The sequence below is a fragment of the Myodes glareolus genome, chromosome 19 (assembly GCF_982192425.1).
Source record: "Myodes glareolus chromosome 19, mMyoGla1.1, whole genome shotgun sequence".
Lineage (NCBI taxonomy): Eukaryota > Metazoa > Chordata > Mammalia > Rodentia > Cricetidae > Myodes > Myodes glareolus.
In genome coordinates this window covers 58,960,256-58,987,712 of record NC_142044.1, presented here as the reverse complement: position 1 = coordinate 58,987,712, position 27,457 = coordinate 58,960,256, and the positions used below count along the sequence as shown (strand labels likewise).

At 42.2% G+C, this 27,457-nt stretch overlaps 1 protein-coding gene across 1 annotated transcript in view; it reads right to left on the bottom strand.

The window, feature by feature from the left end:
* The window catches only part of Arid2 (AT-rich interaction domain 2), a 136,419-nt gene extending 116,328 nt beyond the window's left edge, over nucleotides 1–20,091 (bottom strand). Inside the window, exons 1-3 of the mRNA XM_087899205.1 lie at nucleotides 19,871–20,091; nucleotides 19,671–19,764; nucleotides 18,481–18,578 (exon numbers count right to left, since the gene is read on the bottom strand). Of these exons, the coding sequence (XP_087755331.1) occupies nucleotides 18,481–18,578; nucleotides 19,671–19,764; nucleotides 19,871–19,962 (284 nt within the window). The 5' untranslated portion in view covers nucleotides 19,963–20,091. The remainder of the gene's footprint in view (nucleotides 1–18,480; nucleotides 18,579–19,670; nucleotides 19,765–19,870) is intronic.
* Nucleotides 20,092–27,457: the final 7,366 nt, after the last annotated feature.

The window sequence follows — 27,457 nt, the reverse complement described above, 5'->3', positions numbered from 1 at the left end:
TCATTACACTAATTCCAAAGAGTATTTTCCATTTTCATTACTGATCCATGTTCAGTGAGTGGAACAGTACCCAGCCTTTAACAGAAACCATAAACTGGCTCTGTCTCTTCAACTAAAACCTTAGTTTCTGTACAGTAAGACTTGTGCTTTTTCTATTAATCATTCATTCTGTGACTAAACAAAGAGCAATATTCTACATGGCAGTTTCACGTTTGATCCCTGGAAGCAGACCAGTCCACTGCTTTGTATTTTGTGCTATTGTGAAAACTACTGAACCTCTTCTAAACCTTAGTTCCCTATCACAGGATGATAATAGGCATCGATCTTGTAGGGGAGTGCTAGGAACTAAAATAATGCAGACAAGCACATTACTACTGTCCAGGCAGACAGCAAGTGTTGGTTAGATAGCAAAGTGATGGCAAGAAACACTCCGACTCACAAACTGCTTGAGCCAAGTTCTCACATCATTTCTGGTAACCATTTCTTCTGAAAGTAGATATTTTCAGAAAAATCCTGGATCTGCATATGCTGGCTTAATACAGTCAGCATGGCTCTACGTCAACTCTTCTCTACACAAAATGGTATTTTCATGCTGTTAACTTAATAAACTGAGACAGGGAGAGATTAATGTATGTAGTTTTTCTTAAATATTGTTTGAAGGCTAGGAATGGTAGCTGAGTTGGTAGAGTGGTTGCCCTGCATGTACCATGCCCTAGGTTCAAGCACCATTCCCACCTAAACTAGGCAACGGAAGTACTCACACTCTCAGAGGTGCTTCTGAAGGAGGCAGAGGAAGATGAGTGCACAGCCATTCTTGGCTACAAAAAGTTAAGAGGCCAGCCTGACTACATGAGACCGTGCCCCGCCCTCTTAAAGGAGAGAGAAGAAAGTTACTTAAGTGATAAATTATACAAAAGCCATATTTATCATAGATGTTAATTTATATTCTTTGCTAAAACTGAGTCTTGGTGTCTGTTTCATAAAACTTCATAAAAAAAGGTTTAACCTTATAGCCAGATCACTAAATAAAATGTTATACTTCTAATTCTGTATTATATAGATTTGAAAGATTTCAGACTATACCAAATTAGACCTCACATTTGTTGAGAGAGCCACCATGAGGACTTACATGAGTCCCCAAGAAACTAGCCAGTGACAGGATAGTCTCACAGAGTTAAGCTACTACGTATCAGAAAGTAACTGGGGGCTTTAAATACATAAATACTTCTCTTATACTTGTGTTAATAAACTGTCCTCTACCTCAGGCTTATGCTGACAAACAAAACAGGACTAGGATCAAGCTAAATGTCAACCCTACCCTGACAATGGTACTGAAAGCACTGTGGCATTCATCTGTAAGCCCAGTGCTTAAGAGGCAGGAGGGCCTGGAGTTCCAGTCAGTTTTTTAAAGAGTTTTCTTCAGTCATCTAGAAAATAGGGTAAGTCCTATCCTGTAGAGGAACTATGAAGCTCCGTTCACATCAACAGAAGTCAACTGTTTTGCAGCACCAATTTTACAGGAAAAAGGGATGTAGTAAAAGATTTGAAAACTGCTAAAGTCATAACCCCACAACTACCCCACCACCTCTCTCTAAGTTCTGCTTACTCCTTTCAAACCAATTTTTATAAAGTTATAATCACATGGGTTGGGTAACAAATGCTACACACGCGTGCGTGTGTGTATGTGCATGTGGTTTGAGTATGATAAATGTGTAAATGCAGAGGACAACCTCAGGTGTGGGTTTCCACCTTGAGTCCAGGTCTCCTGGTTTCCCCTGCTTCTGTTTCTGTTATGCCTCCCATCTTCCCGTAGGGCATCAGAACTACAGACACTCATGCAACACATCTGGCTTTTCCGTGGATACTGGGGATCTCAGCTCAGGACCTCATGCTTGTAAAGCAGGGGCTCTTATACACGGAGTCATGTTCTGCACTCTAGAACACCATCAAAAAAGCTAGATAGCACCAGGTTAAACACTAGCCCAACTTCCGTGTGACCCCGTACAATGTTTTAAACTCCTTTGTCCATTTCTGAACTCACATCATAACATGTTCTGTCAACATGGATATGAAGGAGAGTACACTCAGGACAGAGCTTTACGTGAGGCAAACTGAATGTGTTACATAAAATACACAGCTCAACTGTGATGTCTTAAGTCACAAGTATGCTACTGAAGTGTAATAAAAACATATTTTTTTAAAAAAATATTTTTATTGTATATGTATGAATGTTTTTGCTTGCTCATTTCTGTGTACCATATGCATGCAATACTTTCAGAGAGGATGTTGGATCCCTGGAACTGGAGTTACAGAAGGTTGTGAGCCACCATATGGGTACTGGGAACTGAACTTGGGTTTTCTGGATGACCACCCTGTGTTTTTAACTACTGAGTCATTTCTCTAGTGCCCACAAAACATAAAAACCTATTTTAAAAGAACTTTCTTACACTGATGTTTTAAAATAATCTGTCCCACCATCCCTTTGTTTCGCTAAACTATAATTTCTCGTTATTAAAAGGAAAACTTAAAAAAAAAGAATTAATGGCCAGCTTTATCAACTATGTAAGTTTAAGCTTTTCTAACAAAACATTTTTAATAATTGATAATCTCTAAAGTAAAACTTTCTTGTGTTGAACCCTCCATTATCCCCATCTGTATTACAAATACAATTCTTTAGGCAAAAGAAAGTCAAAGGACAATACTAAAGTGACCTATCACCTCCAATAGCCACCAAACCAATACCTATGCCTTACAGATGCCTCCATCCATGAGACCATCTCAACACTAACAGAAAGGTCATATTTCTATAACAAAGAATCTCCAACAATCTCCTCCCTGTATTTCTTTAAAGAGGAATGGAGTGACTAGTGAAAAACAGATAGTTCTGAACTATGTCTTCTTGTCCCTCCCATCACTCAGTAGTAAGACTATATAGATAGCTGTTAACTTCATGCAGGCATGCCAGAAAAAACAGCTTACTTTTATCACACAGCCTGGGCTAAGCTTCCAGAAGAGCATTTAGTGCTCTTCAGCATTGAGCCATCTCCCTGAAGACTTTTTCTTTTCTTTTTTAAAAAAAATATTTATTTATTTATTATGTATACAATATTCCTTCTGTCTCTGTATATGCCTGCAGGCCAGAAGAGGGCACCAGACCTCATTACGGATGGTTGTGAGCCACCATGTGGTTGCTGGGAATTGAACTCAGGACCTTTGGAAGAGCAGGCAATGCTCTTAACCACTGAGCCATCTCTCCAGCCCTCCCTGAAGACTTTTTCATAGGTAGACTATATAATAGGAAAAACTTCTCTAAGTTACCATCTAATACTGTAACTGATTTTTACTTACACATTATATTCCCAGTACATGAACAATTCAAATATAGGCTGTAAACTGGGATTTAATAAATATAACATTCATCAGCTCCTCACTTTAGAGATAATAATGGCCTGTCAGTAGTGGTGCTTACCTTTAATCCCAACACTGAGTGGGCAGAGACATTTGGACTCTGAGTTCGAAGCCAGTCTGATCTACGGAGCAAGTTCCAGGACAAGCAGGACTACACAGGGAAACCCTGTCTGCCCCCCCCCCCCCAAAAAAAGGTAATAATGAAACAAATACAGATTTGGGTATTTGCACATAAGAATGTGGGTATGTGTGTCTGCACACATGTATGTATTTAGGCCAGAGGTTGGTTTCAGGTATCTACTTGTCACTTTTATTTTCTGAGACAAGGTTTCTCACTAAATCTGGAGCTCAGCACTTTTTGCTAGACAGACTAGTCAACAAACCCCTAAGATGTACCTGTCTCCACGATTTCTCGATCCCCACAGTGATGGATTTACAGGTCACACTATCACACCTGGCTTTTACATGGGTGCTGGGATCCAAATCCGGGTCCTCATGCTTGCACAGCAAATGCTTTATGCACTGAGCCATCTCCCCGGCCCCAATTTAAAAAATAAAATCAAATTCTAGTAGGTAAAAATATATACAACATATCTTGAAATCTGACTTTATAACCTAGCATTATTGCTCATTCAGTAAACATATTTGTGAATATTTTCAAATGTCAAAAGAGTATTACATTAGGATTGCATCAAGAACACACAGCAGGAGGTATTTCAGTGATGAAATGTTCAGCATAGCAAGGCAGTCAGAATTAGGGCAAGGAAAAATCTGCTATCTCCCTACTACTTAAGTTATATTGGTCAAATCAATTAGAAAAAAAGGAAGCCAATTAAAGACATGAAAAGTTGAACATTAAAATATGTATTTCCAAAAGACATGCTAGTAGAAATTCCTAGAAAAAATATTATCAATAATAAAACCAAGCCACTAGAACTTGTTGCAGGACATTTGTCCACATCCACACTCCGAGACCGTCAATGAAGTTTACTTTGAAGCAGAGGCTGGAGTTAGCAACTAGTTGACCAGAATTAGCCATGGAGGTTTTGGAGGACCCAGGATCAGGAGGTAGTAGGGAGAGGCTTAGAAAGATTCATAGGCCCTTCTGGATCAAGGAAGGAGAGGAGGTTACCGGTCGCTGCTCTGATCAATTAGGTTTTTACCCCAATGTCTGACTCCTGAGTTTTATTTAATTATAGAACAATGTAATTAAATGCCTCAAAAATTGACACACACAAAACAACAAATGTGCAACCTAAAAGAGCAATGGCCATTTAAAAAAACATACAGAAAACCCTATCAGCAAGAGCAGCACAAAAGATGATCCCTAAAGAATGAAATTTTAGGAACTAGAATAAATAGCCCTAAAATTAACATGGAAGAACAAACACAAAGAAACATCAGAGAAAACCTTTAACATAAAAGTCACTGAGCGACAGGAACAGCACCACAAATGCTAACACAGACTCTGAGGCTGCAACAACTGCAGGGCTGCGAGATGCCATCTCTGAATCCTTCTGCCTGGTGAAACATGCAGGTTAACAACACAGGGCAGGACTGTGGAAGAAGACAATTTCATGAATTGCAAGTGAGATTTTTTTTTCAAAGTTCTCTACTCCTAAAAGAATTTGGCAATATTTAACAAAACTATCTACCAATTTTTCTTCCCTCTGCTGCCTCACTCCATCACTTCCTCTGACGACAGCTCCACAACAGCTGGGTAGTAGGTTCGGCAAAAGGGTACATGTGCAGAAGATGACTCGTTTGGCATCATTATTAGTGTAATGTGTTGCAAACAATAACCTGAGTGTCACCATGAGGCCCTTGTTTAATAAGCTAGCAGAGAGAAACACAATGGAATACAATGCAGGTGCTAAAAAAGAAAAAAAGGCTTCTATAAACAGATGAGTAATTTTCAAGATAAGTGAAAAAAAGCTAAAATACAAAAAAGGGGTTTCTAAATTTTAAAAAAAAATTAAGAATATACGTATGTTTTATTTTTTCAAAAGGAACAAAGATAACCTGAAACTAAGGAAACTTGTTAGTCACACAAATAAAGCATGAGAATGAGGCAGAAGATACATGAAGCCCAAGTATATTTATCTCCTAAACCTTGATTCCAGAATTTTACCAAAATTGAACCATTGAGCAAAGATGAGAGATAAGCACAAAAGTAATAAAATAATTCCAATCACTGTAAGTTTTTTTTTCTTTCTTTCTGAAATGAAATAGAGTTCTCATTTTGTTGCCAGGTTAGTCCACATTAAAAGACTCAAACAATAACAAAGTGCTCCTCTTCCTAAGTACCTGGGACTATAGACATGTGCCACCAAAGCCAGTTTCATTGAGTGTTTTAACCTAATATTTCAAGAACATAACATATCTTCAATAAAAACAAAATGCATTTTTGTATTGAAAAGAAAAACCTATATAGTTCTACTTGATAGTTTTGTTTTTGTGGTGCAATGGGTATAGTAGGAAATAATTATGCTGTAGTAAATGAATCCCCACTGCAGGAAGAGAGATATGAAGAATATAAGAAAGCAAGAAGAAACCTGTATGACCATGACTGGAGCTGTTAAGATAACCTCACACCTCATGATTTATATAAATATATATGTTATCAAACAGTTAAGAGACACATGTGTATGTGCCAATATGTATGTATGTTTCCCTGAAAGGGTCTGGAAGAAAAAAAATCTAATAGTAATGAAAACACACATCACAGTTTCTATACACTACTCCACACCAGGAATCTAAGGGAAATAATGATGATTCTAGAGCTAAGAAACAAAACTAAGCTGAACCTTTTTTGTCAGAAAGTAAGGAAAAGTTAAAAACTAATGTAGACACATGAGAAAGTCAAGGAAGCCACTTGAAAGGGCTCCCACTGGCTACATCCAAGCAGCAAAATGTACGAGAACAGATTGCAGACTCTTGTAGAAATAAAAATCTCAAAAATAAATAAAATGAAAATACTTCCCTTACCTAGTGACTTATTTAGCCACCGGCTTATTAAGACAGGCGGGATGACTGAATCAGAAAAGTGAGTGTATACATGTATCATAGCAGTAATTCAAGGCAAAACCACCAAGAGTCACTAAACTTACTAGGTAAAGGGTGATGGTAAGCAAGATGCTTCCATGGTCTCAAAATATATCTCATGGGTTCCTTCATTACAAAAGACAAAATACAGTGCAGAAACCAGGACACCTTAACCAAAATTAACTTCAGCAATAAAGACTCAAAGTGACATCTAATGAATGCCTCCTGCCAAAATGTCTAACCTAAATCTGACCCTGAGCCACTCAGACAAACCAGCTTTAGAGTGCATTCAACCTACACTTTGGTTGCTGTTGTTATTTGGGGAAATAACTGTTATTTGCAGCAGAGCCTCACAATACTTCCTAGGCTGACCTGAAATATACTATGTCTATTAGCCCAGGCTGGTCTTGAAATTGCACAGCAGCGTTGTTGTTGGCTTACAAATATGTATCAATATGCCCAGCTTTGACAGCACTATTTAAAATGGTAATCTTCTAAAAAATGTAGGATAGCAACAACTGGAAAAAAAGGTTGGTAAACACGACACATGATCATTAATAGCATGAAACAATTGCAAAATTTGAGATAAAGTCTGAATATTACATGGTACAATTAAATTTTCTGTTAAATCTATGTAAAGGTTTTGTTTTCATATGTGTGCATACATGTGACATGTGGGTAAATATGCATGCCAAGGAACAGACTGAGGTGTCCTCAGGAATACTATCTAGCTCCTATGAGACACTGGCCTGCTGCTCACCAATTAGGGACTGCTATTCCAAGCATGCTGCATTTCTACATGGATTCTGGGGATCGAACTCAGTTCTTTTACTTAAAAGAAAAATGTTTTGCTGGCTGAACCGTCTGTTCTTTGAAACAAGCTCTCACTCAGTAGATTAAGTTGTTTAAGAACTCACTGTGTAGTTCACACTGGTCTCAAACCCTGGCAATCCTCTTGCCTTAGCTTTCCAAATGCTGAGAGCCCCAGGTAAGAAGACTTTTATTTCAAGGTAGCCTAAGACTAAACTAAACACAGTCACTACTCCTGTAAAGGTATCAAATGATTAAACAGTGCCTACAACAATGTACTATGTCTACATGTACCATCAGATATAAAAAGAAAATCATAAAAACACAACAAATAATCTAGGTAAAGAGTAAATAAGAATTTATGAGGGTGGTGGCACAGGTCTTTCATCCCAGCACTCAGCAGAGGCTGGTGGATCTCTGTGAGTTTGAGGACAGCCTGGCCTACGACAGCCAGAGCTGCTACACAGAGAAACCCTAACTCAAAAACTAAACTAGCTAGCTAGCTAACTAGCTTCTAGCTATCTAGCTATCTAAGCAAAAATAACAACAACAAAGAATTTACATATTGTAGCAAAGCATTTTCAAAAAAGAAAACATAACAAAAAAAGAAAACTGGTTCACTATTCATATTATTTAGGGAAACCTGAAAGATCAATGTGTAGCAACATGGGATTATATAGCAAGGGGAGTCAGAAATGTGATTCTCTAATGATATAAACTAAAAAGAATACATCAAACTCCATAACCATTCTTGACCAGTCACCCATTATCAAAGAACACACTTGGAAACACGGGCTACCAAAGGTACTAACTTCAATTAAGAATACACTCAGGGGCTGAAGAGATGGCTCAGTGGCTAAGAGCACTTGCTGTTCTTCTAGAATGCCCGGCACCCATGCTAACAGCTCACAACCACATGCACCTCCAGTTCTAGGGGATCAGACACCTTTGAGCTCTGAGGGCATCTGTACTCGTGTGTGTACAACATACACAATTAGAAATTTTAGAAATTAAAGTTTTAAATTAAAAAAAAGCATAACCTAAAGCACGTGGGAAATCAACTTAGCCCAATAGCAATCAAGGAAAGCATCCTCAACTCTGAATGACAACAGACACACTAAGGCAGCCCCTTCCTCTAGAGGACCATGAGTCAGGACCCCAAATCTATGCTCTCTGATATTTACTTATTTGTTTTTCTATTTATTATGTGTTGCTAGAGAGACAACCCAGAGACTCGTGTGTGCATTTTAGCAAAATGTTCCTATTGACCTCATGTATGCTTTTATTAACATTGTACTTACTTAATTACGGGGCTAGGAGAGAGACAAAATAAAACTTGGCCCAAAAGACTTCACCATAAAAAATGTTATAATTATAGGATAAAGAGTATCTTTATAAAGCAACTGATCACTGGACCCACAAAGCAAACATTACATATAATGCTAAGAACTCAAAGACTAGAATTACCAACATTTGCCTTTCTTCACAATAACACAAACATCCAAACAACAGATTAACAATGTCAAATTCCATTCCGTAAGAAAACTTTCCAGTTTAACCTCCACTACATGGTAATGAAATTTATTGATATACAAAATTTAAACACACCTAGAACATGGGATGTATGTGAAATATTTAGCAACTGTACAGGGTGGAGAGTTATGAATAATGTTCTGTAAAATAAAAAGCAGGTCTACTACTAAGGACAAAAATGGGAAGGCAAAAGGGAAAAAGCATGCTCAACATATGAAACATGGTTCCTAACTGGTATGTAATACTGGGAGGTGAGGCTGGAGACTATTACTCAGTAGCAGAGTGCTTGCCTAGCAGGTACAAAATCCTAAATTCAATCCCCAATATGAACAAAAACAGGGAAGGAGGGAAAGAAGGAGGAAAAGGGAATACGGGAATACAACCAGAACTATGCCTCTCAATACTTAAAGGTAACCTGCAAGCCTTTAGAATAAAAGCCTCAGGAATATAAAGAATTTTTATTGTTATTTTTTCCTAGGATTAAATAACAATAAATGCTTCTAAAAATTGAAACGATATATGCGAGCAAATTAAAACACTGGGACTGGGAAGATGATCCAATCAGTAAGGTGCTTGATGTGGAACTATGAGGACATGAATTTAGACCCCACCACTACTATATAAAGCAGGTCTTGGGGACTGGAGAGCTGGCACAGTGATTAAAAGCACTGGCTGCTCTACCAAAGGACCAGGATTCAATTCCTAGTCCCCAAACAGTGCTCACAACTACATGTAACTTCAGTTCTAAAGAACCCAACACCCCTTTTTGGCCTCAGTGTGCATAAGGCATGCATGTAAGTGATATAGAGACAAAACACTCATACACATTAAAAAGCAAAACAAAGAAAGCAGGATGTGGTGTAACCCCAGTGCTGAGGGAGTAGAAACTGGTGGATCCATAAGCTCATTCACCAGTCACCCAACCTGAATGTATGAGCTCCAAGTTCAAAGATACAGCCTCAAGTTAAAAAAGAATGTAGAGAGCTATATAGGATGGGATCCAAAGTCAACCTGTTTTCAACATTCATGCACATTGACCACATGCATGCAAACATACACAAACAAGTACGTGTATACACACACACACACACACACACATACACACACACAAATACTACATTAAACAAAGTATCACAGTAATACAGCTCTGTTTGGTTTTGGTGTTTTGAGCTAGGTCTTTCCTGACCTCTCCCCCACTCCATAGGTAGCACTGTTATCCTCACAGTAATTTACATATCAACTCCCCTTAGAGGAATCTGGATGGAAAAGAATCCTTGCCAAGATGATAAGTACTGAAGAAATTCAGTTAAACCAATGGTTTCTCATTTGGGAAGAATAATGTGAAGTCCAAACAGGAAAAAACAACAAATGTACGTTAAGAAATTCTCCAGTTAGAAAAAAAAAAAAAACTGAAGGGAATCTTGTTTTTAATTTTTTTAAAGCCCAAGCTAAATAACTACAGTTAGGATGAGGTAGGAGTCAGTGGCTTACTCATGTCTTCTCCCTAAGTCAGACAGTGCTCTCTCTCTGAAACTCAAAGTGCAGGGTGTGCCCTGATTCTGCTTGGTGACAGGTGCAGCTTCAGCAGGTGCCCAGAGCAGATGCCACTCAGAGGCTTTGTTCTGGATGTGACCCTGGCCAGCACGCTGGTGACAAGTTAAGTCAGTTATCTCAGCAACTAAATTGATTTCATTGGTACTTAGATCAACTGTTCTCAAACTTAGACCTACTAACAACCACCTGGGGCATGTTTTTTAAAAGTACAGTTTCAGCCTACTAACTACTAAAGCCACAGGTCGGTCTTACCATTGAGATTTACAAACGATATGGAACCTCGCATAGCAAAGCACCACTTATGAAGCATGCTTACATACTAAAGCTGTGGGTTATCAACCTTTAGACTCAGCTTTCTCCAGGATAACAGGATGGAAGAACCAGTTACCTGATTTCAGGAGGAAGTCATCTACCAAGTCCATAAGTTAGGACTTTCTAAAGGACAAATTACCTCATTACTCTAATAGATAATGGCATATGGGGAAAAGAACAAGAACTGATTGTTAAGAGGTAAGACCCAGCAGCCAACACATCAAAAACATCGCCTTTTTCAGGTTCCATCATAACGCACTATGGGGGTAAGTGGTAGAGTCCTGCACACATGGATGGTGTGTTCACAGAACTACAGTTCTGTCACTGGGCAGCAACGTGTGCTATAGCAATTACTCCTAAATATCAGTAAGAGATTTCAGTCTCAACAACAGTGCATCACAATATACTTAGTCAAAAGAGCATGCATTTTGTAAGACCAAATTTCCTCAATTTACAACATAATATATTTGCAAAAACTATATAAGCCCAGTGATATATCTACCTTTTTAACAGAAAAAAACATACACAGTTAACCATGTTTCTTGAAAATCATATGATCACATTAACAAATAATCTAAAGACTAATACACCCAAAGACACATGGACATGATACATATCTGAAGATAGTAACTATGAATAATGGAGAATTATATATGATAAACATTTGTAAAACATAAAGGGGTGAAGTTGTGCTTTGAAAAACAAATTTATTTCCAAATTGGCAATCATAGCAAACACTTAAAAGTGAGAGTGAAAATTTACACCTAGCTCTTTATTACAGGATACCATATATCCTATGTATACGTGCATTAATAGATGGGTCTTCAAGAGGTACCCTGAACTCATCATCTTCTATCTACTATTGTATGATTCTGACCAAATAAAATTACCAATATTTTGTTTACACTATGGACAAGTGCACCAACGATGTTACGTATATTTATTTTAACTTCAAAAGCTAGTATCTTTTCTTTTTATCCAAAGTGCACACAGCATGCTGGTGAGGTAACTAAAGTGCAAGCCAACAAAGCCCGATGACCTGAGTCATCCTGAGGGCCCACACCATGGAAGACAAAACTCTCCAAAGTTGTCCTCTGGCCTCTACACATTTGCTATGACACACAAATGCACAATGAACAAACAAACAGAACTTTAAATATACTTATAATTTCAAGTCATAAACTAACTAGAGAGAGCTTTAATCCAAACACCTCCCTTCTAAGTTCAATAAAGTCTGGCCTTAAAACTTTATCTACTGATAACACCTTTTCCCTAACATCAAAACTCAGGATATGGCCTCTCCAGTTTTCAAAGTAACCAGAACTGAAGAAAAACACAAATTTTTAGCAGAACTAGCATCAAACTCAACACAATCACTAGTCTATAAACAATGACTACCACAATTTGCCAAAGAAACATTATACAAATTTTTTAAAACTCAAATTTTCAATACAAGTATCATATTTTTTCTTAAAAAGCAGTCTTTAGTTAAAATAAACAGGAATTATAGGGACAGCTAAATCAACTAAAAACCTAGATATAAAGACTCAACAAAATTAAAGTTATTATAAACTTTTTCCTAAGAAGGATGAGCCATGCAAATAAATGAGTCTGAGACTCAATTATTTTTTTGCATTATTTATTTACTCTGTGTCTGTGGGTGTGGGTATGCCATAGCACACATGTGCAGGTGAGAGGACACTTGTGGAAGTTGGTTCTATCCTTCCACCATGTGGGCCCCAGGTACGGAACTCAGGGTTGGTGGCAAATATCTCTACCCACATCTCACTGGGCCTCAAACTTAATCTTTTGCCATGGGGCTAAGGCACAGCTCAGGCAGAACACTTGCCCTGAAGGAGGCCCCGAGTTCCATTCCCAACACTACCAAAAGCAAAGATAAAACAACCATTTTTTTTTCTTTTTCCTTTTTTGTATTTGGCCTTTATCACACTGACATTCAAGCTGTAGTTCAAATAGTAGGAAAACCCACTTTTTTCCTATTCTCCTACACTGGTATCTTTCCCCCACTGCTTATCTTCCAGGCTCAAAGTTTCTTCTAAGATTAAAATTGCAATGTGTCTTTACTCTCCTTTTTCCGTCAATGAACACGCAATACTCTTCATATTCCCCTGCAAGAACTACTATTTAACTAGAATAGTTACTAATATAACTTTGTACAACCATTTATGAAGATATGGAAATAGCAGCACACACACACACCCCAGCCATAAATCTAGGCCAGAAGAAGTGGCACACACCTGTGGCTGTAGCACTTGAGAAGCAGAGGCAGCGTAACTGTGAGCCTGAGCTACAGAGTGAAGCTCTGCCCCAGCTGTTTAAAGTTAAATATATAGAAACTACATGAGCGTGATACTGAAACAGTCCACGTTTTACCTATTCTTCCTAATCTCGTGTCTTCGAGTTTAGAATTCCCAAACTGTGCTCCAAGAAATCTAGTAAGTCTACCTCAAAGATGACATTTCACACCATACAGCATTATGGTGGTACTTGGAGTAAGGACAGACGTGTTAGAGAGTCACACTCCGAAACACAACCTCTGAGTCCTAGATAAAATAGCAGTAGCCAACTTTACATTTATGATTCAAAATCATTTGACCTTTTCTAAGAGGCACATACTATGTTTCAGGAAGACTGGCTTTTACAGCACACAAATACAAGCTTCTGCTTTGACCATGAATAGCAAAGAACATTGGGATGGAAGTGGAGGCAGAGAGAGGGAATGCACCAGCTTCCACCCCATCAGGCCTCATGTCCCCTCTCAACTCTTACAAACTCATTTTATTATTAATCTCTAGTAGGCTTGGAAAAGGCACAATAAATAGCCTTCACAAAGGAAAAAAACTGTTCCAAAAATACTTTACCTAAATTTATACATTAGGTATCTGCATGTTGATGAACTAAAATGTCTTTCCTTGTCCCCCTTCCAATTTTGTTTAGTTTGAGAATACAGAAGAGCTTACAGGAGTGCCAGGCTTTCCTAAGACATAAAAGTGGATCTCACATAAAGTTCACCATGAAAACGCCTATCCCTCAAGAGCAGATCGTATAAAATGGTACTTCTAATCAGAAAAAAAAGGTATTTTTTGAGTTCACAGCTGAGGCCTAAGTTTTAAATAATAAAGGCATATGTGTATGTGAGGAGGGCTAAGGATGTAGCTCAGTGGTAGACAGAGTTTTCGACTTGTGCCGCTGGAGGCAGCGATGGGGGAGGGGTATTATGAAATCCCCTAGTGAGTAACCTGGGTCAACTGTCTATCTAGGAAAGTAAACTGACTTCCAGTTTGAGCAGATGCATGCGGCTTAAAAACATGGATTCTGCGATCTGACACCAGCCTGAATGCGCTCAAGCTTTAACCTCCTTCATCCACTGTCTACTTCCTGCAAGTCTACAAACCTTTCAGAAATGGGCACACATTATCACAAAATATCAAAGTCAGGCTTGTTCAAAACAAAGGACACAGCTTATAAAATTAAAGTTATAATCCTCACATGAGTACCTTACTAAGATTTAGTTATTCTCCCTGTCCCCATTATTATTACTCTTAACTAGGAGTAATCTGGGGTTTTTTCAGCTGTTTAGCAATTTATACTCAATGTGTTACTTTATTCACTTACTGAATAATATTGAATTCTTTCACGTCACCTCAAGTGATTCATAAAATGCTTTCTCACTGACCTATACCTGACAATCCCTAAATGCATTTATGTCATTTAACTGATAAAAGTTAACTGCTAGTAACACAGCTAGCTACTCATGTAACTAAAGGTCTTCTACCCAGAATTCACATGTGACTCCAAAGTGGCCACTGTAAGCACGGCCAAGCTCTCAACTGTCCCCAAAAGTGCATGCACACGAAAGAAGCAGTACTGCAAGGTACAAATACAAAAATCTAGAAATTTGCAGCTTTCTACAATAAAATTTCAATACCTAAGATAGTTCGCCTCCTTCCCAAGTTTTATAAAGAACACATCAAGGTAACCTACAGCTGCACTATAATTATAGTTACATTCCTGGCATCTATAAGGGAAAAGATCTCAAATTAAATGTTTAATTAAACCTTATAGCAAAACTACAAAATCTTTTTTTTTTCTTCTTAGACAGGGTTTCTTTGTGTAGCCCCACCTGTCCTGGAACTCACTTTATAGACCAAGTTGACCTCAAACTCAGAGATTTGCCTGCCTCTGCCTCCCAGTTACTAGAACTAAAGGCATGTACCACCACACCTAGCAAGAACTTCAAATTCTTAATCCAAGTAAGAATAGCAAATTGGTCCTAAATCTTAGTACCATAATAGGGCAAAAAATAAAATTCATCAGGTAAATAAGTATCACACTGTTTATAGATATACTCAGGCACAGAATTAGCCAAACTTCCAATTATACTTTAATCTATTAAACTCATTTGTAAATGACAAACTGAAATCATAATAGCATAAATTTTACCAAGCGCATACAACAAGTACAACTTTTTGATAGTTGAGTTTCTCCATATACAAAATGTGAAAATTATACCTTATCCTTTTTCACTTATATAGACAATCTAACAACAAGTATTCGTGAAACACACTGAGATTAATAAGCCAAGAAGGTGCTAAATTGAAAAAAAAGGGTTACAAGCATTTAAGAGTTTATTAAAAATATAATTTTAAATATAATAAATGTCTATACTTCTATACACTGTCAGAAGGCACTTAACTTTTTTAAAAAAAAACTGAATACTAGTGTTAAATAACCAACTGTATATTCAATTTTAGGCAGAGAAATTTTGGGTAGATAATCTACAGTTGAATGAACGTGTATTTAATAGATTCAACCTAACTTTTGGCAGACTACAGTGTCTCAAAACTTAATGACTATATTTGTACCAAAAAGAACATAGAGGTGGTAGAACGTGTGCATGATTAACATAGTCTGCTCTTATTTGTCTGTAAGAGTGTGTGGCTGTATCAAATGATACTAGTCTAACAGTTGCCCATTCCAGTAACTGTACAACTACCTACAGGAGGACGTAGCAAGTATGAAACTTGTAAAGAGAGCTAACAATAGCATTGACAGTCTCACAATATGTCCAAAGAAAAAGCAGCTCGAATTAAATATTATGTAGACTATCACTCTGGTGTATTCAATTCCTATTTCTCACTCTATTACTAAATCAACAGTTTGGGAAGCATTTTTACCTACCCTTTTATATTTTTTTGTTTTTTTTTAAATATTTATTCATTTATTATGCATTCAATATCTGCCTACATGTGTGCCTGCAGGCCAGAGAGGGCACCAGATCTCATTACAGATGGTTGTGAGCCACCATATGGTTGCTGGGAATTGAACTCAAGACCTTTGGAAGAGCAGGCAATGCTCTTAACCACTGAGCCATCTCTCCAGCCCCCTACCCTTTTATTTAAAAGGTATTTTGACACACATAGTAACACACACACACACACACACACACACACACACCCCTGGTATTTTCTAGAGTTCCTATGGAACTCAGTGACTGCCAAGTTCTAGGAACTCTTCGGTGTCAGGCCTCTGAAGTCAATCTCCCCAACTTGTGATTGAAGAGAACACTGCAAAGCCAAAAACAAAAGAAACCCACCAAAATACAAGGTATTACTTTCCTTATCAGGAAGGATGGCATTAAATCTGATATGGCAGGTTAATTTATCAAGTCACTTCACTAGCATATCTGGCTGAGAAGGCACTCTTATAGTTAACTAGAAAAATTCCTGTTAAGAGTCAGGCATGTGGTCTGCCAATTAGATTTTTTTTTTTTTTTTTTTAGAGAAAGGTGTATAACACAACTCAGTACACACATCCTCTCAATGTACAGTACACCACTAGGGAAAATTCTATCAAGGTTGGTAGAACCCAATTTTTGATCATCCTATTTCTTTTCAAGCCATGCAAATCTTCAAATGGTTTTATTTTCCAAAACAAACAAATGCTTTAACTTTTTCTCAGTAGCCTAGCTACAGCCCTACAAAAGCAAACCTGGAGAGTGACATATGGAGGCAAACAAGTCTAGCGGAGGCCACAGATCAAAGCAGCTTCTAATAGGAGCATAAAGCCCAAGTTGACCTAAGAACAATGTAAATACTTAAAACAACCTGGAAAGTATCCAGTCAAAAAGACTAGCTATAAGGACAATTACTGCATGGCATAATCCCAAGATAGAAAAGACAACAAGAAGCAACCTACTTACAATTAAACTTTACAAAAGAAAAAAGTCCAGGTATTTTATTAATTATGCTGATTGTTAGTATGAAAGCAAATTTTACACAAAAATACACATCTCACCAGCCATATATTCAGAATTGAATGCAGACATTTAATTTATAAACTTAAAAAATACTAGGCATAACTTTAGAATACACAATTTAAATATACAAAATGCTACAACTATTTTAAACTGATTAGTACAAAGGCCTAGCACGTATTATAGCATGATTCTCTCAGGTCCTCTACAGAAACTGAAATCATCAAATGACTATCACTCTAAGTATTAAATTCTTGTTTCTTGCTCTATTACTACATCAAAAGCTTGAAATGCTTTTCGTCTACCCTTTTATTTAAAAGGTACTCTTGACACACATATTAACAAACACAGCCATCCACGCCTGGTATTTTCAAGAGTTCCTATGGAACTCAGTGACTGCTAAGTTCTGTGAACTCTTCAGCAGCGGCAAGTCTGAAGTCAATCTAAGGCAGCCAATAGGAAGTACACCTGTGCAATTACCCTATTTCCTATTTCAGAGCCCTGAGCCCTGTACAAAGTAACTAGCGCATCTGAAGCAATACAAAACTCAAATTATACAGAAGCTACATCACAAAAATAAAACAAAGGCATATTATAATATCACCATTACCAATATTTATTAGAAAGAATTATTAAATCATTATTTTAACTTTAAATAACTAAGAACACTGGGTAATCAAACAAAACTAAAGGTTGACTTCAAAGCAAAGTACAATATGAACGGATCTATAGAAGAAAATCTAGGAGGAAAAAAATTAAAAGTCACAAAGTACATTATCTAGTACTTTATGTATTAATCATACACCAACTAAGTAAGAAATTTACTTTTTTTTTGAGCAGTCAAAATATAAGGAAAATGAAAGAAAATTCCAACCACAGTACCTGGTTTCACGTCAACCCCATTTTCCCAAAGATACTGAATATTTCCAAGTTTCTCAGAAATTCAATAACAAGAGCCCAAAACGAAATCCTCGCCAACCATGGTATCTCTATTATATTATTTATGTAAAAATATTCCATTGAAAACTTACTAACAGTTCCAACATATTCCCTTAAAAAAATCCCATAAGTCAAATTGTAGAGGGTTAAGGAGTTTACGATGAAAGAAGAAAAAGAAGAAGAAGAAGAAGAAGAAGAAGAAGAAGAAGAAGAAGAAGAAGAAGAAGAAGAAGAGAAGGAGATGACGACAATGACAATCTTCCCACAGGTTACAAAGTTTCCTTAAGTAAGTCTTTTACTAAGCATCATCATTTCTGGCCCTCAGTGGCTATCAAGCAGTCAATAACAATGTCACAAAAGAATGTTTACAAGATAGGACATGGGGTGTCACCTGTAATGACTTTGTATGAAAAATGTAAATAACCATATTTTAATGTGAGGAAAACTTCAGCCTCCTAGCATCTCACTTTATTGACAGTAAATGCTTCCCAAGCTGAAATAAACAAGGGCCTGAAAATTGTTTACAGGGTAAATTTCGTTGCTGTTTAATCTCCCCTAAGTCCCTCGTTTCCAAACACTGAGGAAAAGTCACCACTACTCACCGCAAGTAATACTGTTTTAAAGCAAAGGCAGCGTTAGAACAACTTCTGGGAAAGTTGAACTCTTCAACAATTTCTCCCCACTGATTCTTCTCGGAAACCTGTTAAAAACACAGGCACACTTGTCTGAAAGTGTCCAATCTAAGAAAAACCTACCCTAACTTGGGAGCTAAACGCCCATTCTGCAGAGATCTGGAGACACCTAAGGCACCAGTGGGTGTCTGGGGTCTAGCCACAAGAGCTACTAAGCCAGGGCCGCCTGAATCACTGTGTTTTCACCAGAGAGCCCTGTATTTAGCAGCACTTGTTTTGTTTTGGGGGTGGGGGAGTTGGTGGGTTTGTTTTGTTTTTTTGAAGCCCGGACAATAACCAATCGCAAGTCCCTCTGTCGCCCCCTTTTAAATCTCAACGCGGTCCGTTTACGCTAAAGAAAGAAAAAAAGTTCAAAAGGATCAATACTGCTCCGGACAGCGACGTCCGCGAGCTCTGGGGGGGCCGGGGCCGGGGCCGACTCCGATCCCTCTCCCAGATCTATCCATCTCCATAGGCCCTTCTTTGAGGCCTACAGCTTCTGCCTAGCCTTGAAGCCTAAGATGGCTATTTGCAGACAGGTCCTGCTTTCTTTTGTTAGCTGCAGAAAGCCAGGGCGAGCGGGCCGAGGCTGTGCCCCCGGCCGCCGGGATCATTTCGCAGCCGATTATCGATGTTAAACCTGCCCGCGCTAATTTTGAGTTGCACGAAAACTGCTCAGAGTCTGTGTGTCTCTGTGTCTCCGCCTGTGCTAGAGCGGCAGCGGCGGCGGCGGCGCTGACTCGCGGGCGGGCGGGCGGGCGAGCGGCGCGGGGCGGGCGCGGGGCTCGGCGGGCGGGCACCCCTGCTCGCCCGCGCTCCCCGCCGCGCCGCTCAGACCCCGCGGGGCCGGCCGGACACCGGGCAGGACGCTCCCCGCCGCCGGGCCGCCCGCCCGCCCAGCCCCGCGCCCCGCCGCGCGCACGCGAGCCACCAGGCCGAAAACAGCCCCGCCGCCGGCCGCCTCCGTGCCACCGCCGGCTGCGAGCGCCGAGAACGCCTGGTGCCCCCGCCGGCCGGCCACCCCCCCTCCCCCCGGGCCCGGGCGCCCGCTCCCGGCCCGGAGCAGACTTTTTTCGCAGCAGGCCAGCGAGAGGGAAATACAAATTAAAACTTCCACTCACCTTCGCGAATCCGCCTAAAGTAGTGACTCTGGTGTAGAGCCCGTGAAGATCCAGCTCCTTCCCACCCACCGCAGGGATCTTCTTAAACGGCGACCTGCGGGCGACAGAAAGCCCCGCACTTGTCACCGGGACCCCGCGCCCGCCGCGGGCCCCGTTCGCCCCGGCTCGCCCCGGCGCTGCCCCCCCGGTCCTGCTCTCACCCTCTGCTGTGGTGGAACTGCCGCAGCTCGTCCAGGAAAGCCAGTCCCTTCCTCCGCTCGTCCGGAGGCGCCTTCCCCGTCGAGTTTGCCATTATTTTGCCAAAGGAGGTCTCCCGAAAACCCAGATCGCGGTTCAAACGCGGCCCCCGCTCCCCGCGCTCCCTACCAGCGCCCGGAGCCCATTCCTCGGCCGGCGGTGGCGGGGCTCAGTCATGGGCCGGCGGTGGCGGCGGCGGCGGCGGCGGCGGCGGCGGCGGCGGCGCAGGGAGGGAGGAGGGAGGGGGAGGAGGCGAGGAGGAGGGGAAGGAGGGAGCGGGAGGCCAGGGGGAGCGCAGGGCCGGAGGGAGGGGAATTTCTAAAAAAGTTTAAAGAAACGGGAGCGAAACTAGAGGGGCAGGCGACGGGCGGCCGGGCGCCGAGCCGCGGGGCGAACGCGGCCCCCACCCTGCCTCGCCGCCTCCCGCGGGCCCGGCTCTGGCCGCCTCTCAGCGCCGCGGGCCTCGGCGGCTCGGCCCGGGGACGCGATTCAACATGGTGCTGCGGCCGGGGGCGCACGAGCCGGCCGGGGGTCGGGCGAGCCGAGGCGAGGGGCCCGGGCGGCCGCAGGCCTGGGAGTTTCGGCGGCGGCGGCGGCGGCGCGGCGGGGCCGGGGCAGGCGGGGCCGCGTGGGGAGGGGGAGGTCTGTGTGGTGGCTTGTGGAGAGCGGGGTGACAGCGTGGATCCGGGCCGCGGCTCCGCGGGGCCCTCGCACACATTCACGCGCGGCGGCGGTGGCGGCGGTGCCGGTGGCGGCGGCCCGGGAGTCCCCGGGCACAGGCTCCGGCGGCAGCCGAGCCGCTGCGCGCCGCCCGCCGGCCTGCCTGCCTGCCCGCCAGCCTCGCTCTCAGCCGCCGCCACGGCCGGGCCGACAGCGCCCGCACAGCGCCCCCCGAGGGCCGGCTGCGGCACTGCGTCTGGCTCCACACGGTCGCGGCTGCTCCTCGCGGGGAACAATAGACTCCGGCTCGCCCGGCTTAGGGTTCATCTGCAATGTGCAGCACATTTCACACGCACACAAAGCGGGCGGAAAGGGGGGCGGCGCGGGGAAACGGCCACTACCGGTTGTTCCGGGGTTAGGGGTGGAGGCGATGTTCGTGTCCCCGGCGGGGCCGTGGCCGAGCGGCCTCCGGGTGCTCGCCGGGCCTCCCGCCGCACCGAGGGGCCCCGCGACTCGCCCGGCGCAGCCCTCGCCGCCCCGGGGAAAGTCCTCTCACAGCCTCTGCAAATGTTTAGGGCGGGAGGACTCGGCCCCTCGGCTTTATGCGACAGTGCTGGGGCCCGCGGAGCACATTCTCCACGATGTGGCCATCAAGTCACTTTGACAAACTGTAGAGCACGCCCAGGGTGAACTGTCTGCCCTACTTCGGTGCGGATCGGAGCAAAGGCTCTGAATTGGTCTCGCCTTCGGTCGGTTTCGTGCACCGAACCGGAGTTATGCAAACAGTCACCGCGCCGGTTAAGAAACCACCTCTGGAACTTTGAGGATAACGTTTATATTTTTGCACTGATGATCTGAAAATAGAAGGCACAAGGTTTCCCCTTTCCATTTTCCGTAGTGATCCTTAAATGTGTAAACAGGGAGCTCAAAATTATATCTCAACCCATAGCACCCAAATTTGCATTTACGAGGACGTTGGAGCCCTCCCCTCGTCCCCAAATGCTGAGCACCGTGTTTCCCCGTCGGGTTAGCGCTCCCATTTTAGAGACTGCCACCACCGGCAAAGTCACCAGCCCAAGGTCACACGACCGAGTCCGGCTGGGTTGCCTTCGGGGTCGTCTTTCTAACCGCACACGGATTGGGTGGCGACCAAAATAAAATTATGTAACACGGCGGAGCATGCTTCCGGTACTCACTCGAGGAAACGGATTTATTTCCCAAGTAAAGTTTATGTCTTAAATGGGGTCGGAATAAGGTGTGGCTAGGAAATTCCTGACACCCGAGGACCAGTGAGTGCCTCGCAAGCCTGCGAGGGGCGGAGACCCTGCCCGTGGAGGAGGAGAAGCCGGCCGGGCCGGAGGCGAGGCACGAGTGGGCCGGCGGGGCGGACGGGCGAGCCCGCGGCCCCTTCCATCGCCGCCTCAAGGGCAGTGGAGACCGCGGCGAGCGGGCGGACGGGCTGTGCGGCTTCCCTGCGCGCGGCACTTGCGCACGGCCCCTTGCGTAACCGTCAGCGCCGGGGATTCCCTAGAGGGGGGTCACTCGCTGCAACCATTACACACAGCCTGCTCCGCCGCGCCTCACAAAATGGCGGCGCCCATGGAGCCGGCGGCGGCCGCTCCCCGGCCCCATTTTGTGCGAGGCGAGAGATCTGTCAACGTGGAATACCTCCGCCGAGGGTGCAGCTGACTGGAAAGCCTGCGGGAGGGAGCCGAGCCCGCGGGGACCACGTTGCACGAAGTCGACGGCGCACCCCACCCCCATCCCCGGCGCTGCGTCCTCTCCGTCTTCTCGAAGGGAAGCCTCCGAGGCCGCGGGGTTGATGGCGGCGGAAGGCAGAGGCGGCCCGCGGCCGGCTGCTCCGGGGACTCGCGGCGGGGTGACGGAGGGATCGAGGTGTCGTCAGGTGTCGTGCGTGCCTGGGAGCGCCGAGGCCCGGGCTCCGGGAGCGCCGAGTCGCGACGCCGGCAGCGGCGGCCCAGGCGACCCGGGGGCCCACGGGGTAACCGTGGGGACGAAGGCCTGGCATCTAAGTCGTCGGAGCGGCGACCTGGGATTGTATGTTAATGGCTCTAGGTGGACATCGGAACGTCCTTCTGTCCCATTCTGCGGTGGGCAGGCCTGCTTGGCTTTAATTGCCAAGTCCAAGGGCAGAATGGAGGGATGACATGTTTGCACTTTAGAAGGGAAGGTTGTCACTTCGAAGCCAGCGAGTGCTATTAGTGTGTTCGTCCATCTCATGCACCTAGGAGCAATTTTGCTTTTCAGAGCAAGTATCAAAGGCTAAGGTCTTGGAGGGAATCTAATCTTTTAAAGCTTTTTTTTTCCAGGAATTATAGATCACTGAAGAGGTATAGTCTTTAAAATGAAGTCCTAAGTGTACTGATGGATAGAATTTAAATTCTTTAACACTTTGGCTATACTCTGATTAAAGCGAAAACAAACATAAAAGTTGATGTTGTCGGGTCACTCAACAGTTCAATTTTCTTGGGTTTAGAGAAGACAGTGTTGAGACAGAAATTAACCAATGGTTATTTGCTTGAAAAGGAAGGACTTGAGAGATTTATCTGAGGGGACAAATATACTTTCCACGACTTGAGTTTGTCATCTTCCAGTTGTGCCGGTTCCTGTGCTTGCATGTTTCTGCTGTGTGCCGGGATGTTCTGGATGCTTCCTTCATCATATTTCCTTCTGCGGCTGTTGCACACGGTGATTCCACACCCTGTCCTCGCCCTGTCATTGCTGCTGTCCTGTGCTACACCAAGATAGCTCCTGGTCCTGTCTGTTTCTCCTGATGGCCTTTATGTTTAATAAGTTTAGTTGCTGCTAGTCAGTCTGTATCTCTTGCAAGGATGCCATATCTTAGCACCCACTCAGGCAACCCGGGAATATTCTTAAGCTTTTGTACTAAAGTAACCCCAGTGAGTAGTGTCATGTTTCTTATTAGCATAATACATTTCCAATAGTGGGCAGCATAGAGCAGGTGGAGCCTAGAGGAGACATGGTAGAGGCGTGCTGACAGTTTGACAATAGCTATTCTCTAACTAATTTGATGTAAAGTACAATATAGCTCAGAGTTTCCAAGCATTAATGAAAAGCATTCCCTTAAAAATTACAGCAAGAGTGAGCATTGTCCAAACCTTTGTATAGTTTGCTGTTCTGGTGAGAAATGTGACAAAGACTTTATTCTGGAAAAAAAAGACAAAGTGTTGTTTTTAATGGTGACTGCAGATCTTGGGCAGAAAGTCCTCTCATGGCGAATCTTTGTACCATCCATTTGCTCCATCGAGAATTATGGTTAAAAACTCCCTTTTGGTGCTGCTTCAAAAAACCATACCGAGTTTCAAATCAAGCATGACGGGTATGTGACTTCAAGGGCTGAAATAACTTAAGTCGGGAGTTGGCACGTCAACTCAGTTCTGGATTTTAGGTTTCTCTAAGGTCTACGGGAATGCCGGTTTGGTTGGCTGAACAAGGCTTTTGCAGTCCAGTTGGTATTTCTTTGAAGAAAGTACTGTTAGTGAGATGTGAGCGCTTTGGGGGCTTGCTGCGCTTGCTGGAGTCTGCTGCAGTTTCCCATGTGTGCCAACTTGTCTCCTTTGAAAATCGGATTACAACTTCACATAGTAGATGTGTCCTTCCCCTTCTGATGGCGAGACTTAGCAGAACTAACACCAGTGAGGTAAGGAAAGGATTTCTTCCTCCGAGCAGGAGAGCTTTGATGTAGGCAGGTGATACTCTGGACTCCTCAGTTGACAGGCTTCCAGGTGATGTGACCCAGAAGGATCTGGTAAGCTTTGAGAGCTTTTTACGCCTTTCACTAGGTATTAGAAGTTAGTGTATATACAAAAACAATGTGGTTCTATTTCGAGTAAATGATCATTTTCAATTTGAAAACTTTAAAAAATTTAATTAGAATGTTAAATTGTAGGCAGTTATTATAATAATACACCCTGGAGGTAGCATTACCCTGTGCTTTGATAGAGAGCATTGGCCTCGGATGTTTAGGTCAACTTCTCTAATCTTGAATTTTTTTCAAATAGTTATGGGTCTAATGTGATACATTTATCATCAATTATTTCCTTTTGGGTCACTGAAACTAACTTATACAGCTTAGCATTTCAACAGTCTGTTTATGTAATAGCATCTACCTTTGGGAAGGTATAAATACTAGGCCATGTAGCTATTTGATTTTGTCAGTGTAGATTGCAGGCTCACTAAGTAAATAGCTATTGAATGCCTGGCTTGGTCAAGAGGTGGAGAGAGAAGGACTTGACCCTCCAGGAGATCGTGTTCAGGCACTGGGTGTTCTAAACTGCTTGCTTTAGAGGGCTGTGATGAAATATTTAGACCATAGGGTTCTTAATTTTTAATACTTCAGTAGAATCTTTAACATGGAGTTTACATCTTAAATTTGTTTTCAGGCAGACCTGTGCCTCTTAACAGTAATCTCAGCCTAGGACACCGAGACGGTTTTGAGTGCCGTGACAGGCAGAGCTACAAGTCTGTCACAGACAAGACAGACCAGAATTCTTTTTTGGGACAATTAAATATGATTCTGTATGAAATAGCATCATGGCATAATATCAGCATTGGGATCACAGTTGGGGTTAGTAATTACTCAAAATGCTATGGTGTTCATAAGTACCTAAGTCTTATTTTTTGAAAACAGATCTGTTAGAATCTAATGATTAACTTTAAATAAAAAGACCGACAGGGGAATGTTCATTGAGTGTTTTATACACACACACACACACACACACACACACACATGCTTGTGCACACCCTACTGAGCATTGTTTCAGTGAATTTTTATTTTCTGTTTCAATTTTTTGGTACATTGATTGACTCCTCTCTGCATTGCACTTTGCTGTTAATTTCAAAAATTAAATCCAAAGACATATTAATTTTGTATTTAATTCAGACTTAATTCTTGACTAGCCATAAAGCTTAAGGAGTAGGAAGTCATGTTGGCACAACAATAAAACAAGGATTAAACTGAAATGCAAAACTGTGTAATAGGTTCCATAAAGCTCTATAGTTTTTCTGTTACTACAGTGTGGTGTTGATTTGGTAATAATTGAATCTATTTAACTCTTCTGTTTCTCTGAGACTTGACCTGTTCATCTACAGCATCAAAATGGAAACTCAGTGAAGGCCACTGTAAGCAAAAGTGTAGATCTCAGAGTATTGTGAGATACTTTTAAGTCAAGCTCCCTCTTACCAATACTGTGACAGTGATAATTAGCATCATTGATTGTTGATGTGTTTGTTGGTCCTGTTTCTAACATCTATTTCTTGAACCACATTTAAAGACATTTCTTACTTAGGGTGCTGGGATTATTTTTTTTTAAGTCTTTTATTTCCTAAGCTTTGTTCCTGGGTGTGTTTTTTTTAAAACAATTTATTCTTTATTTCATGTGCATTGGTATTTTGCCTGCATGTATGTCTGTCTGTGTGAGGGAGGGTATCAGAAGCCCTGGAACTGGACTTACACAGGTATGAGCTGCTGTGTGGGTGCTGAGAATTGAACCTGAGTCCCCTGAAAGAGCAGACAGTACTCTCAACCATTGAGGCGTCTGTCTCTCCAGCCCCAGGGTACTGGGGTCATTAAAAGGTCAAATGATGACTCTCTATGGGAAATAAAGAGCAGTGTTCCTTTCTTTGGAGTATTTGGGACTTTACTGTCTTCCCACTGAACTCTGCCATTAACGCTGCCATTTGTTAATCTCGGTTGTTTTTCTGCTCCATTAAGTTGGGGTTACCAAAATTAGTAGTAAGGCCATGACTACACTACCAGTTTGGTGCCTATTGCACATAGGCTCCTTCCTTCCCTATCTGTTTTCTGTGTGGATTTCTAAAGACTTGAGATAGCAGTGTCTTCCCAGCTAGCTAAGTCTTGCGGTATGTGTGTAAGTTGGAAGTGTCCATGAGCCCTGTGAAACAAGACATTCTCATTTGCATTTTCCTCGGGAGAAGGGATCCATGAGCATTCTAGAGGACCCTACACTATGCACAGAGTTCACTACTTACTAAAGATAAGGACATGCATGGGAAGCTTAGATCACCTCAAATGCCCCTTTCTGTTTTAAGGGTTGGCCTCCTGCAAAAAAAAAAAAAAAAAACCATTTTGAAGCTTTAACTGAAGATAACCACTTAGTTTACAGCATAGAAATAATTACAACTAGCAGAAGTGAGTTTGTAGAAAAGTACATACAATAGACTATTGGAGGTTCATTTTAAAGTCTCCTAGCCATTATTTTGATTTTTCCCTCTGGAAAAATGTATGTATATAAGATGGCACCAATGAAAAGTTCTCTTCATATATCATTCTTTGACTAACTGGGAATATATAAAGAAATAATGAATGTAGTTAACATTCATTAGTAGTGTATATTGTGTTCATAGATAATGTCCGGATGACATTCAACAAAATGCTTCTAATGGTGTGGCCAGGTCACATTGCTTTTATTGTTTGTGCAACTGCTGTTCACTGTTGTATCTGAGGATTGTGTTGGGGCGTTAGCTGAGATTTGCTTTTCTAGAGTTTACTCACAGAGTACTTTTATCCTAATCAAGTTTTTGTACTTTGTCTGTGACCAAATGTATAGTTAAAGCCTTTTTTGGCAAAGTCTCACACTATATAGCTTTATCTCTCCCAACTGTGAATTGCTACATTGCGGAGGTGCATCAGCACAGCTGGCCATAATTGGCACTGTGGCTTTTGTGATAGTAATTCGAAAAAGACACCCCACCCCACCTCCCTACCTTCCCCCCAACCCCCGCACTCTATGTGTGGGTGTGGTACATGTTTACAAGGCTCTGTAATGTATCTACTTTGGTATTTTTGTTTTCTGTGGTGCTAAAACTACTCAGAACTTCATACCTGG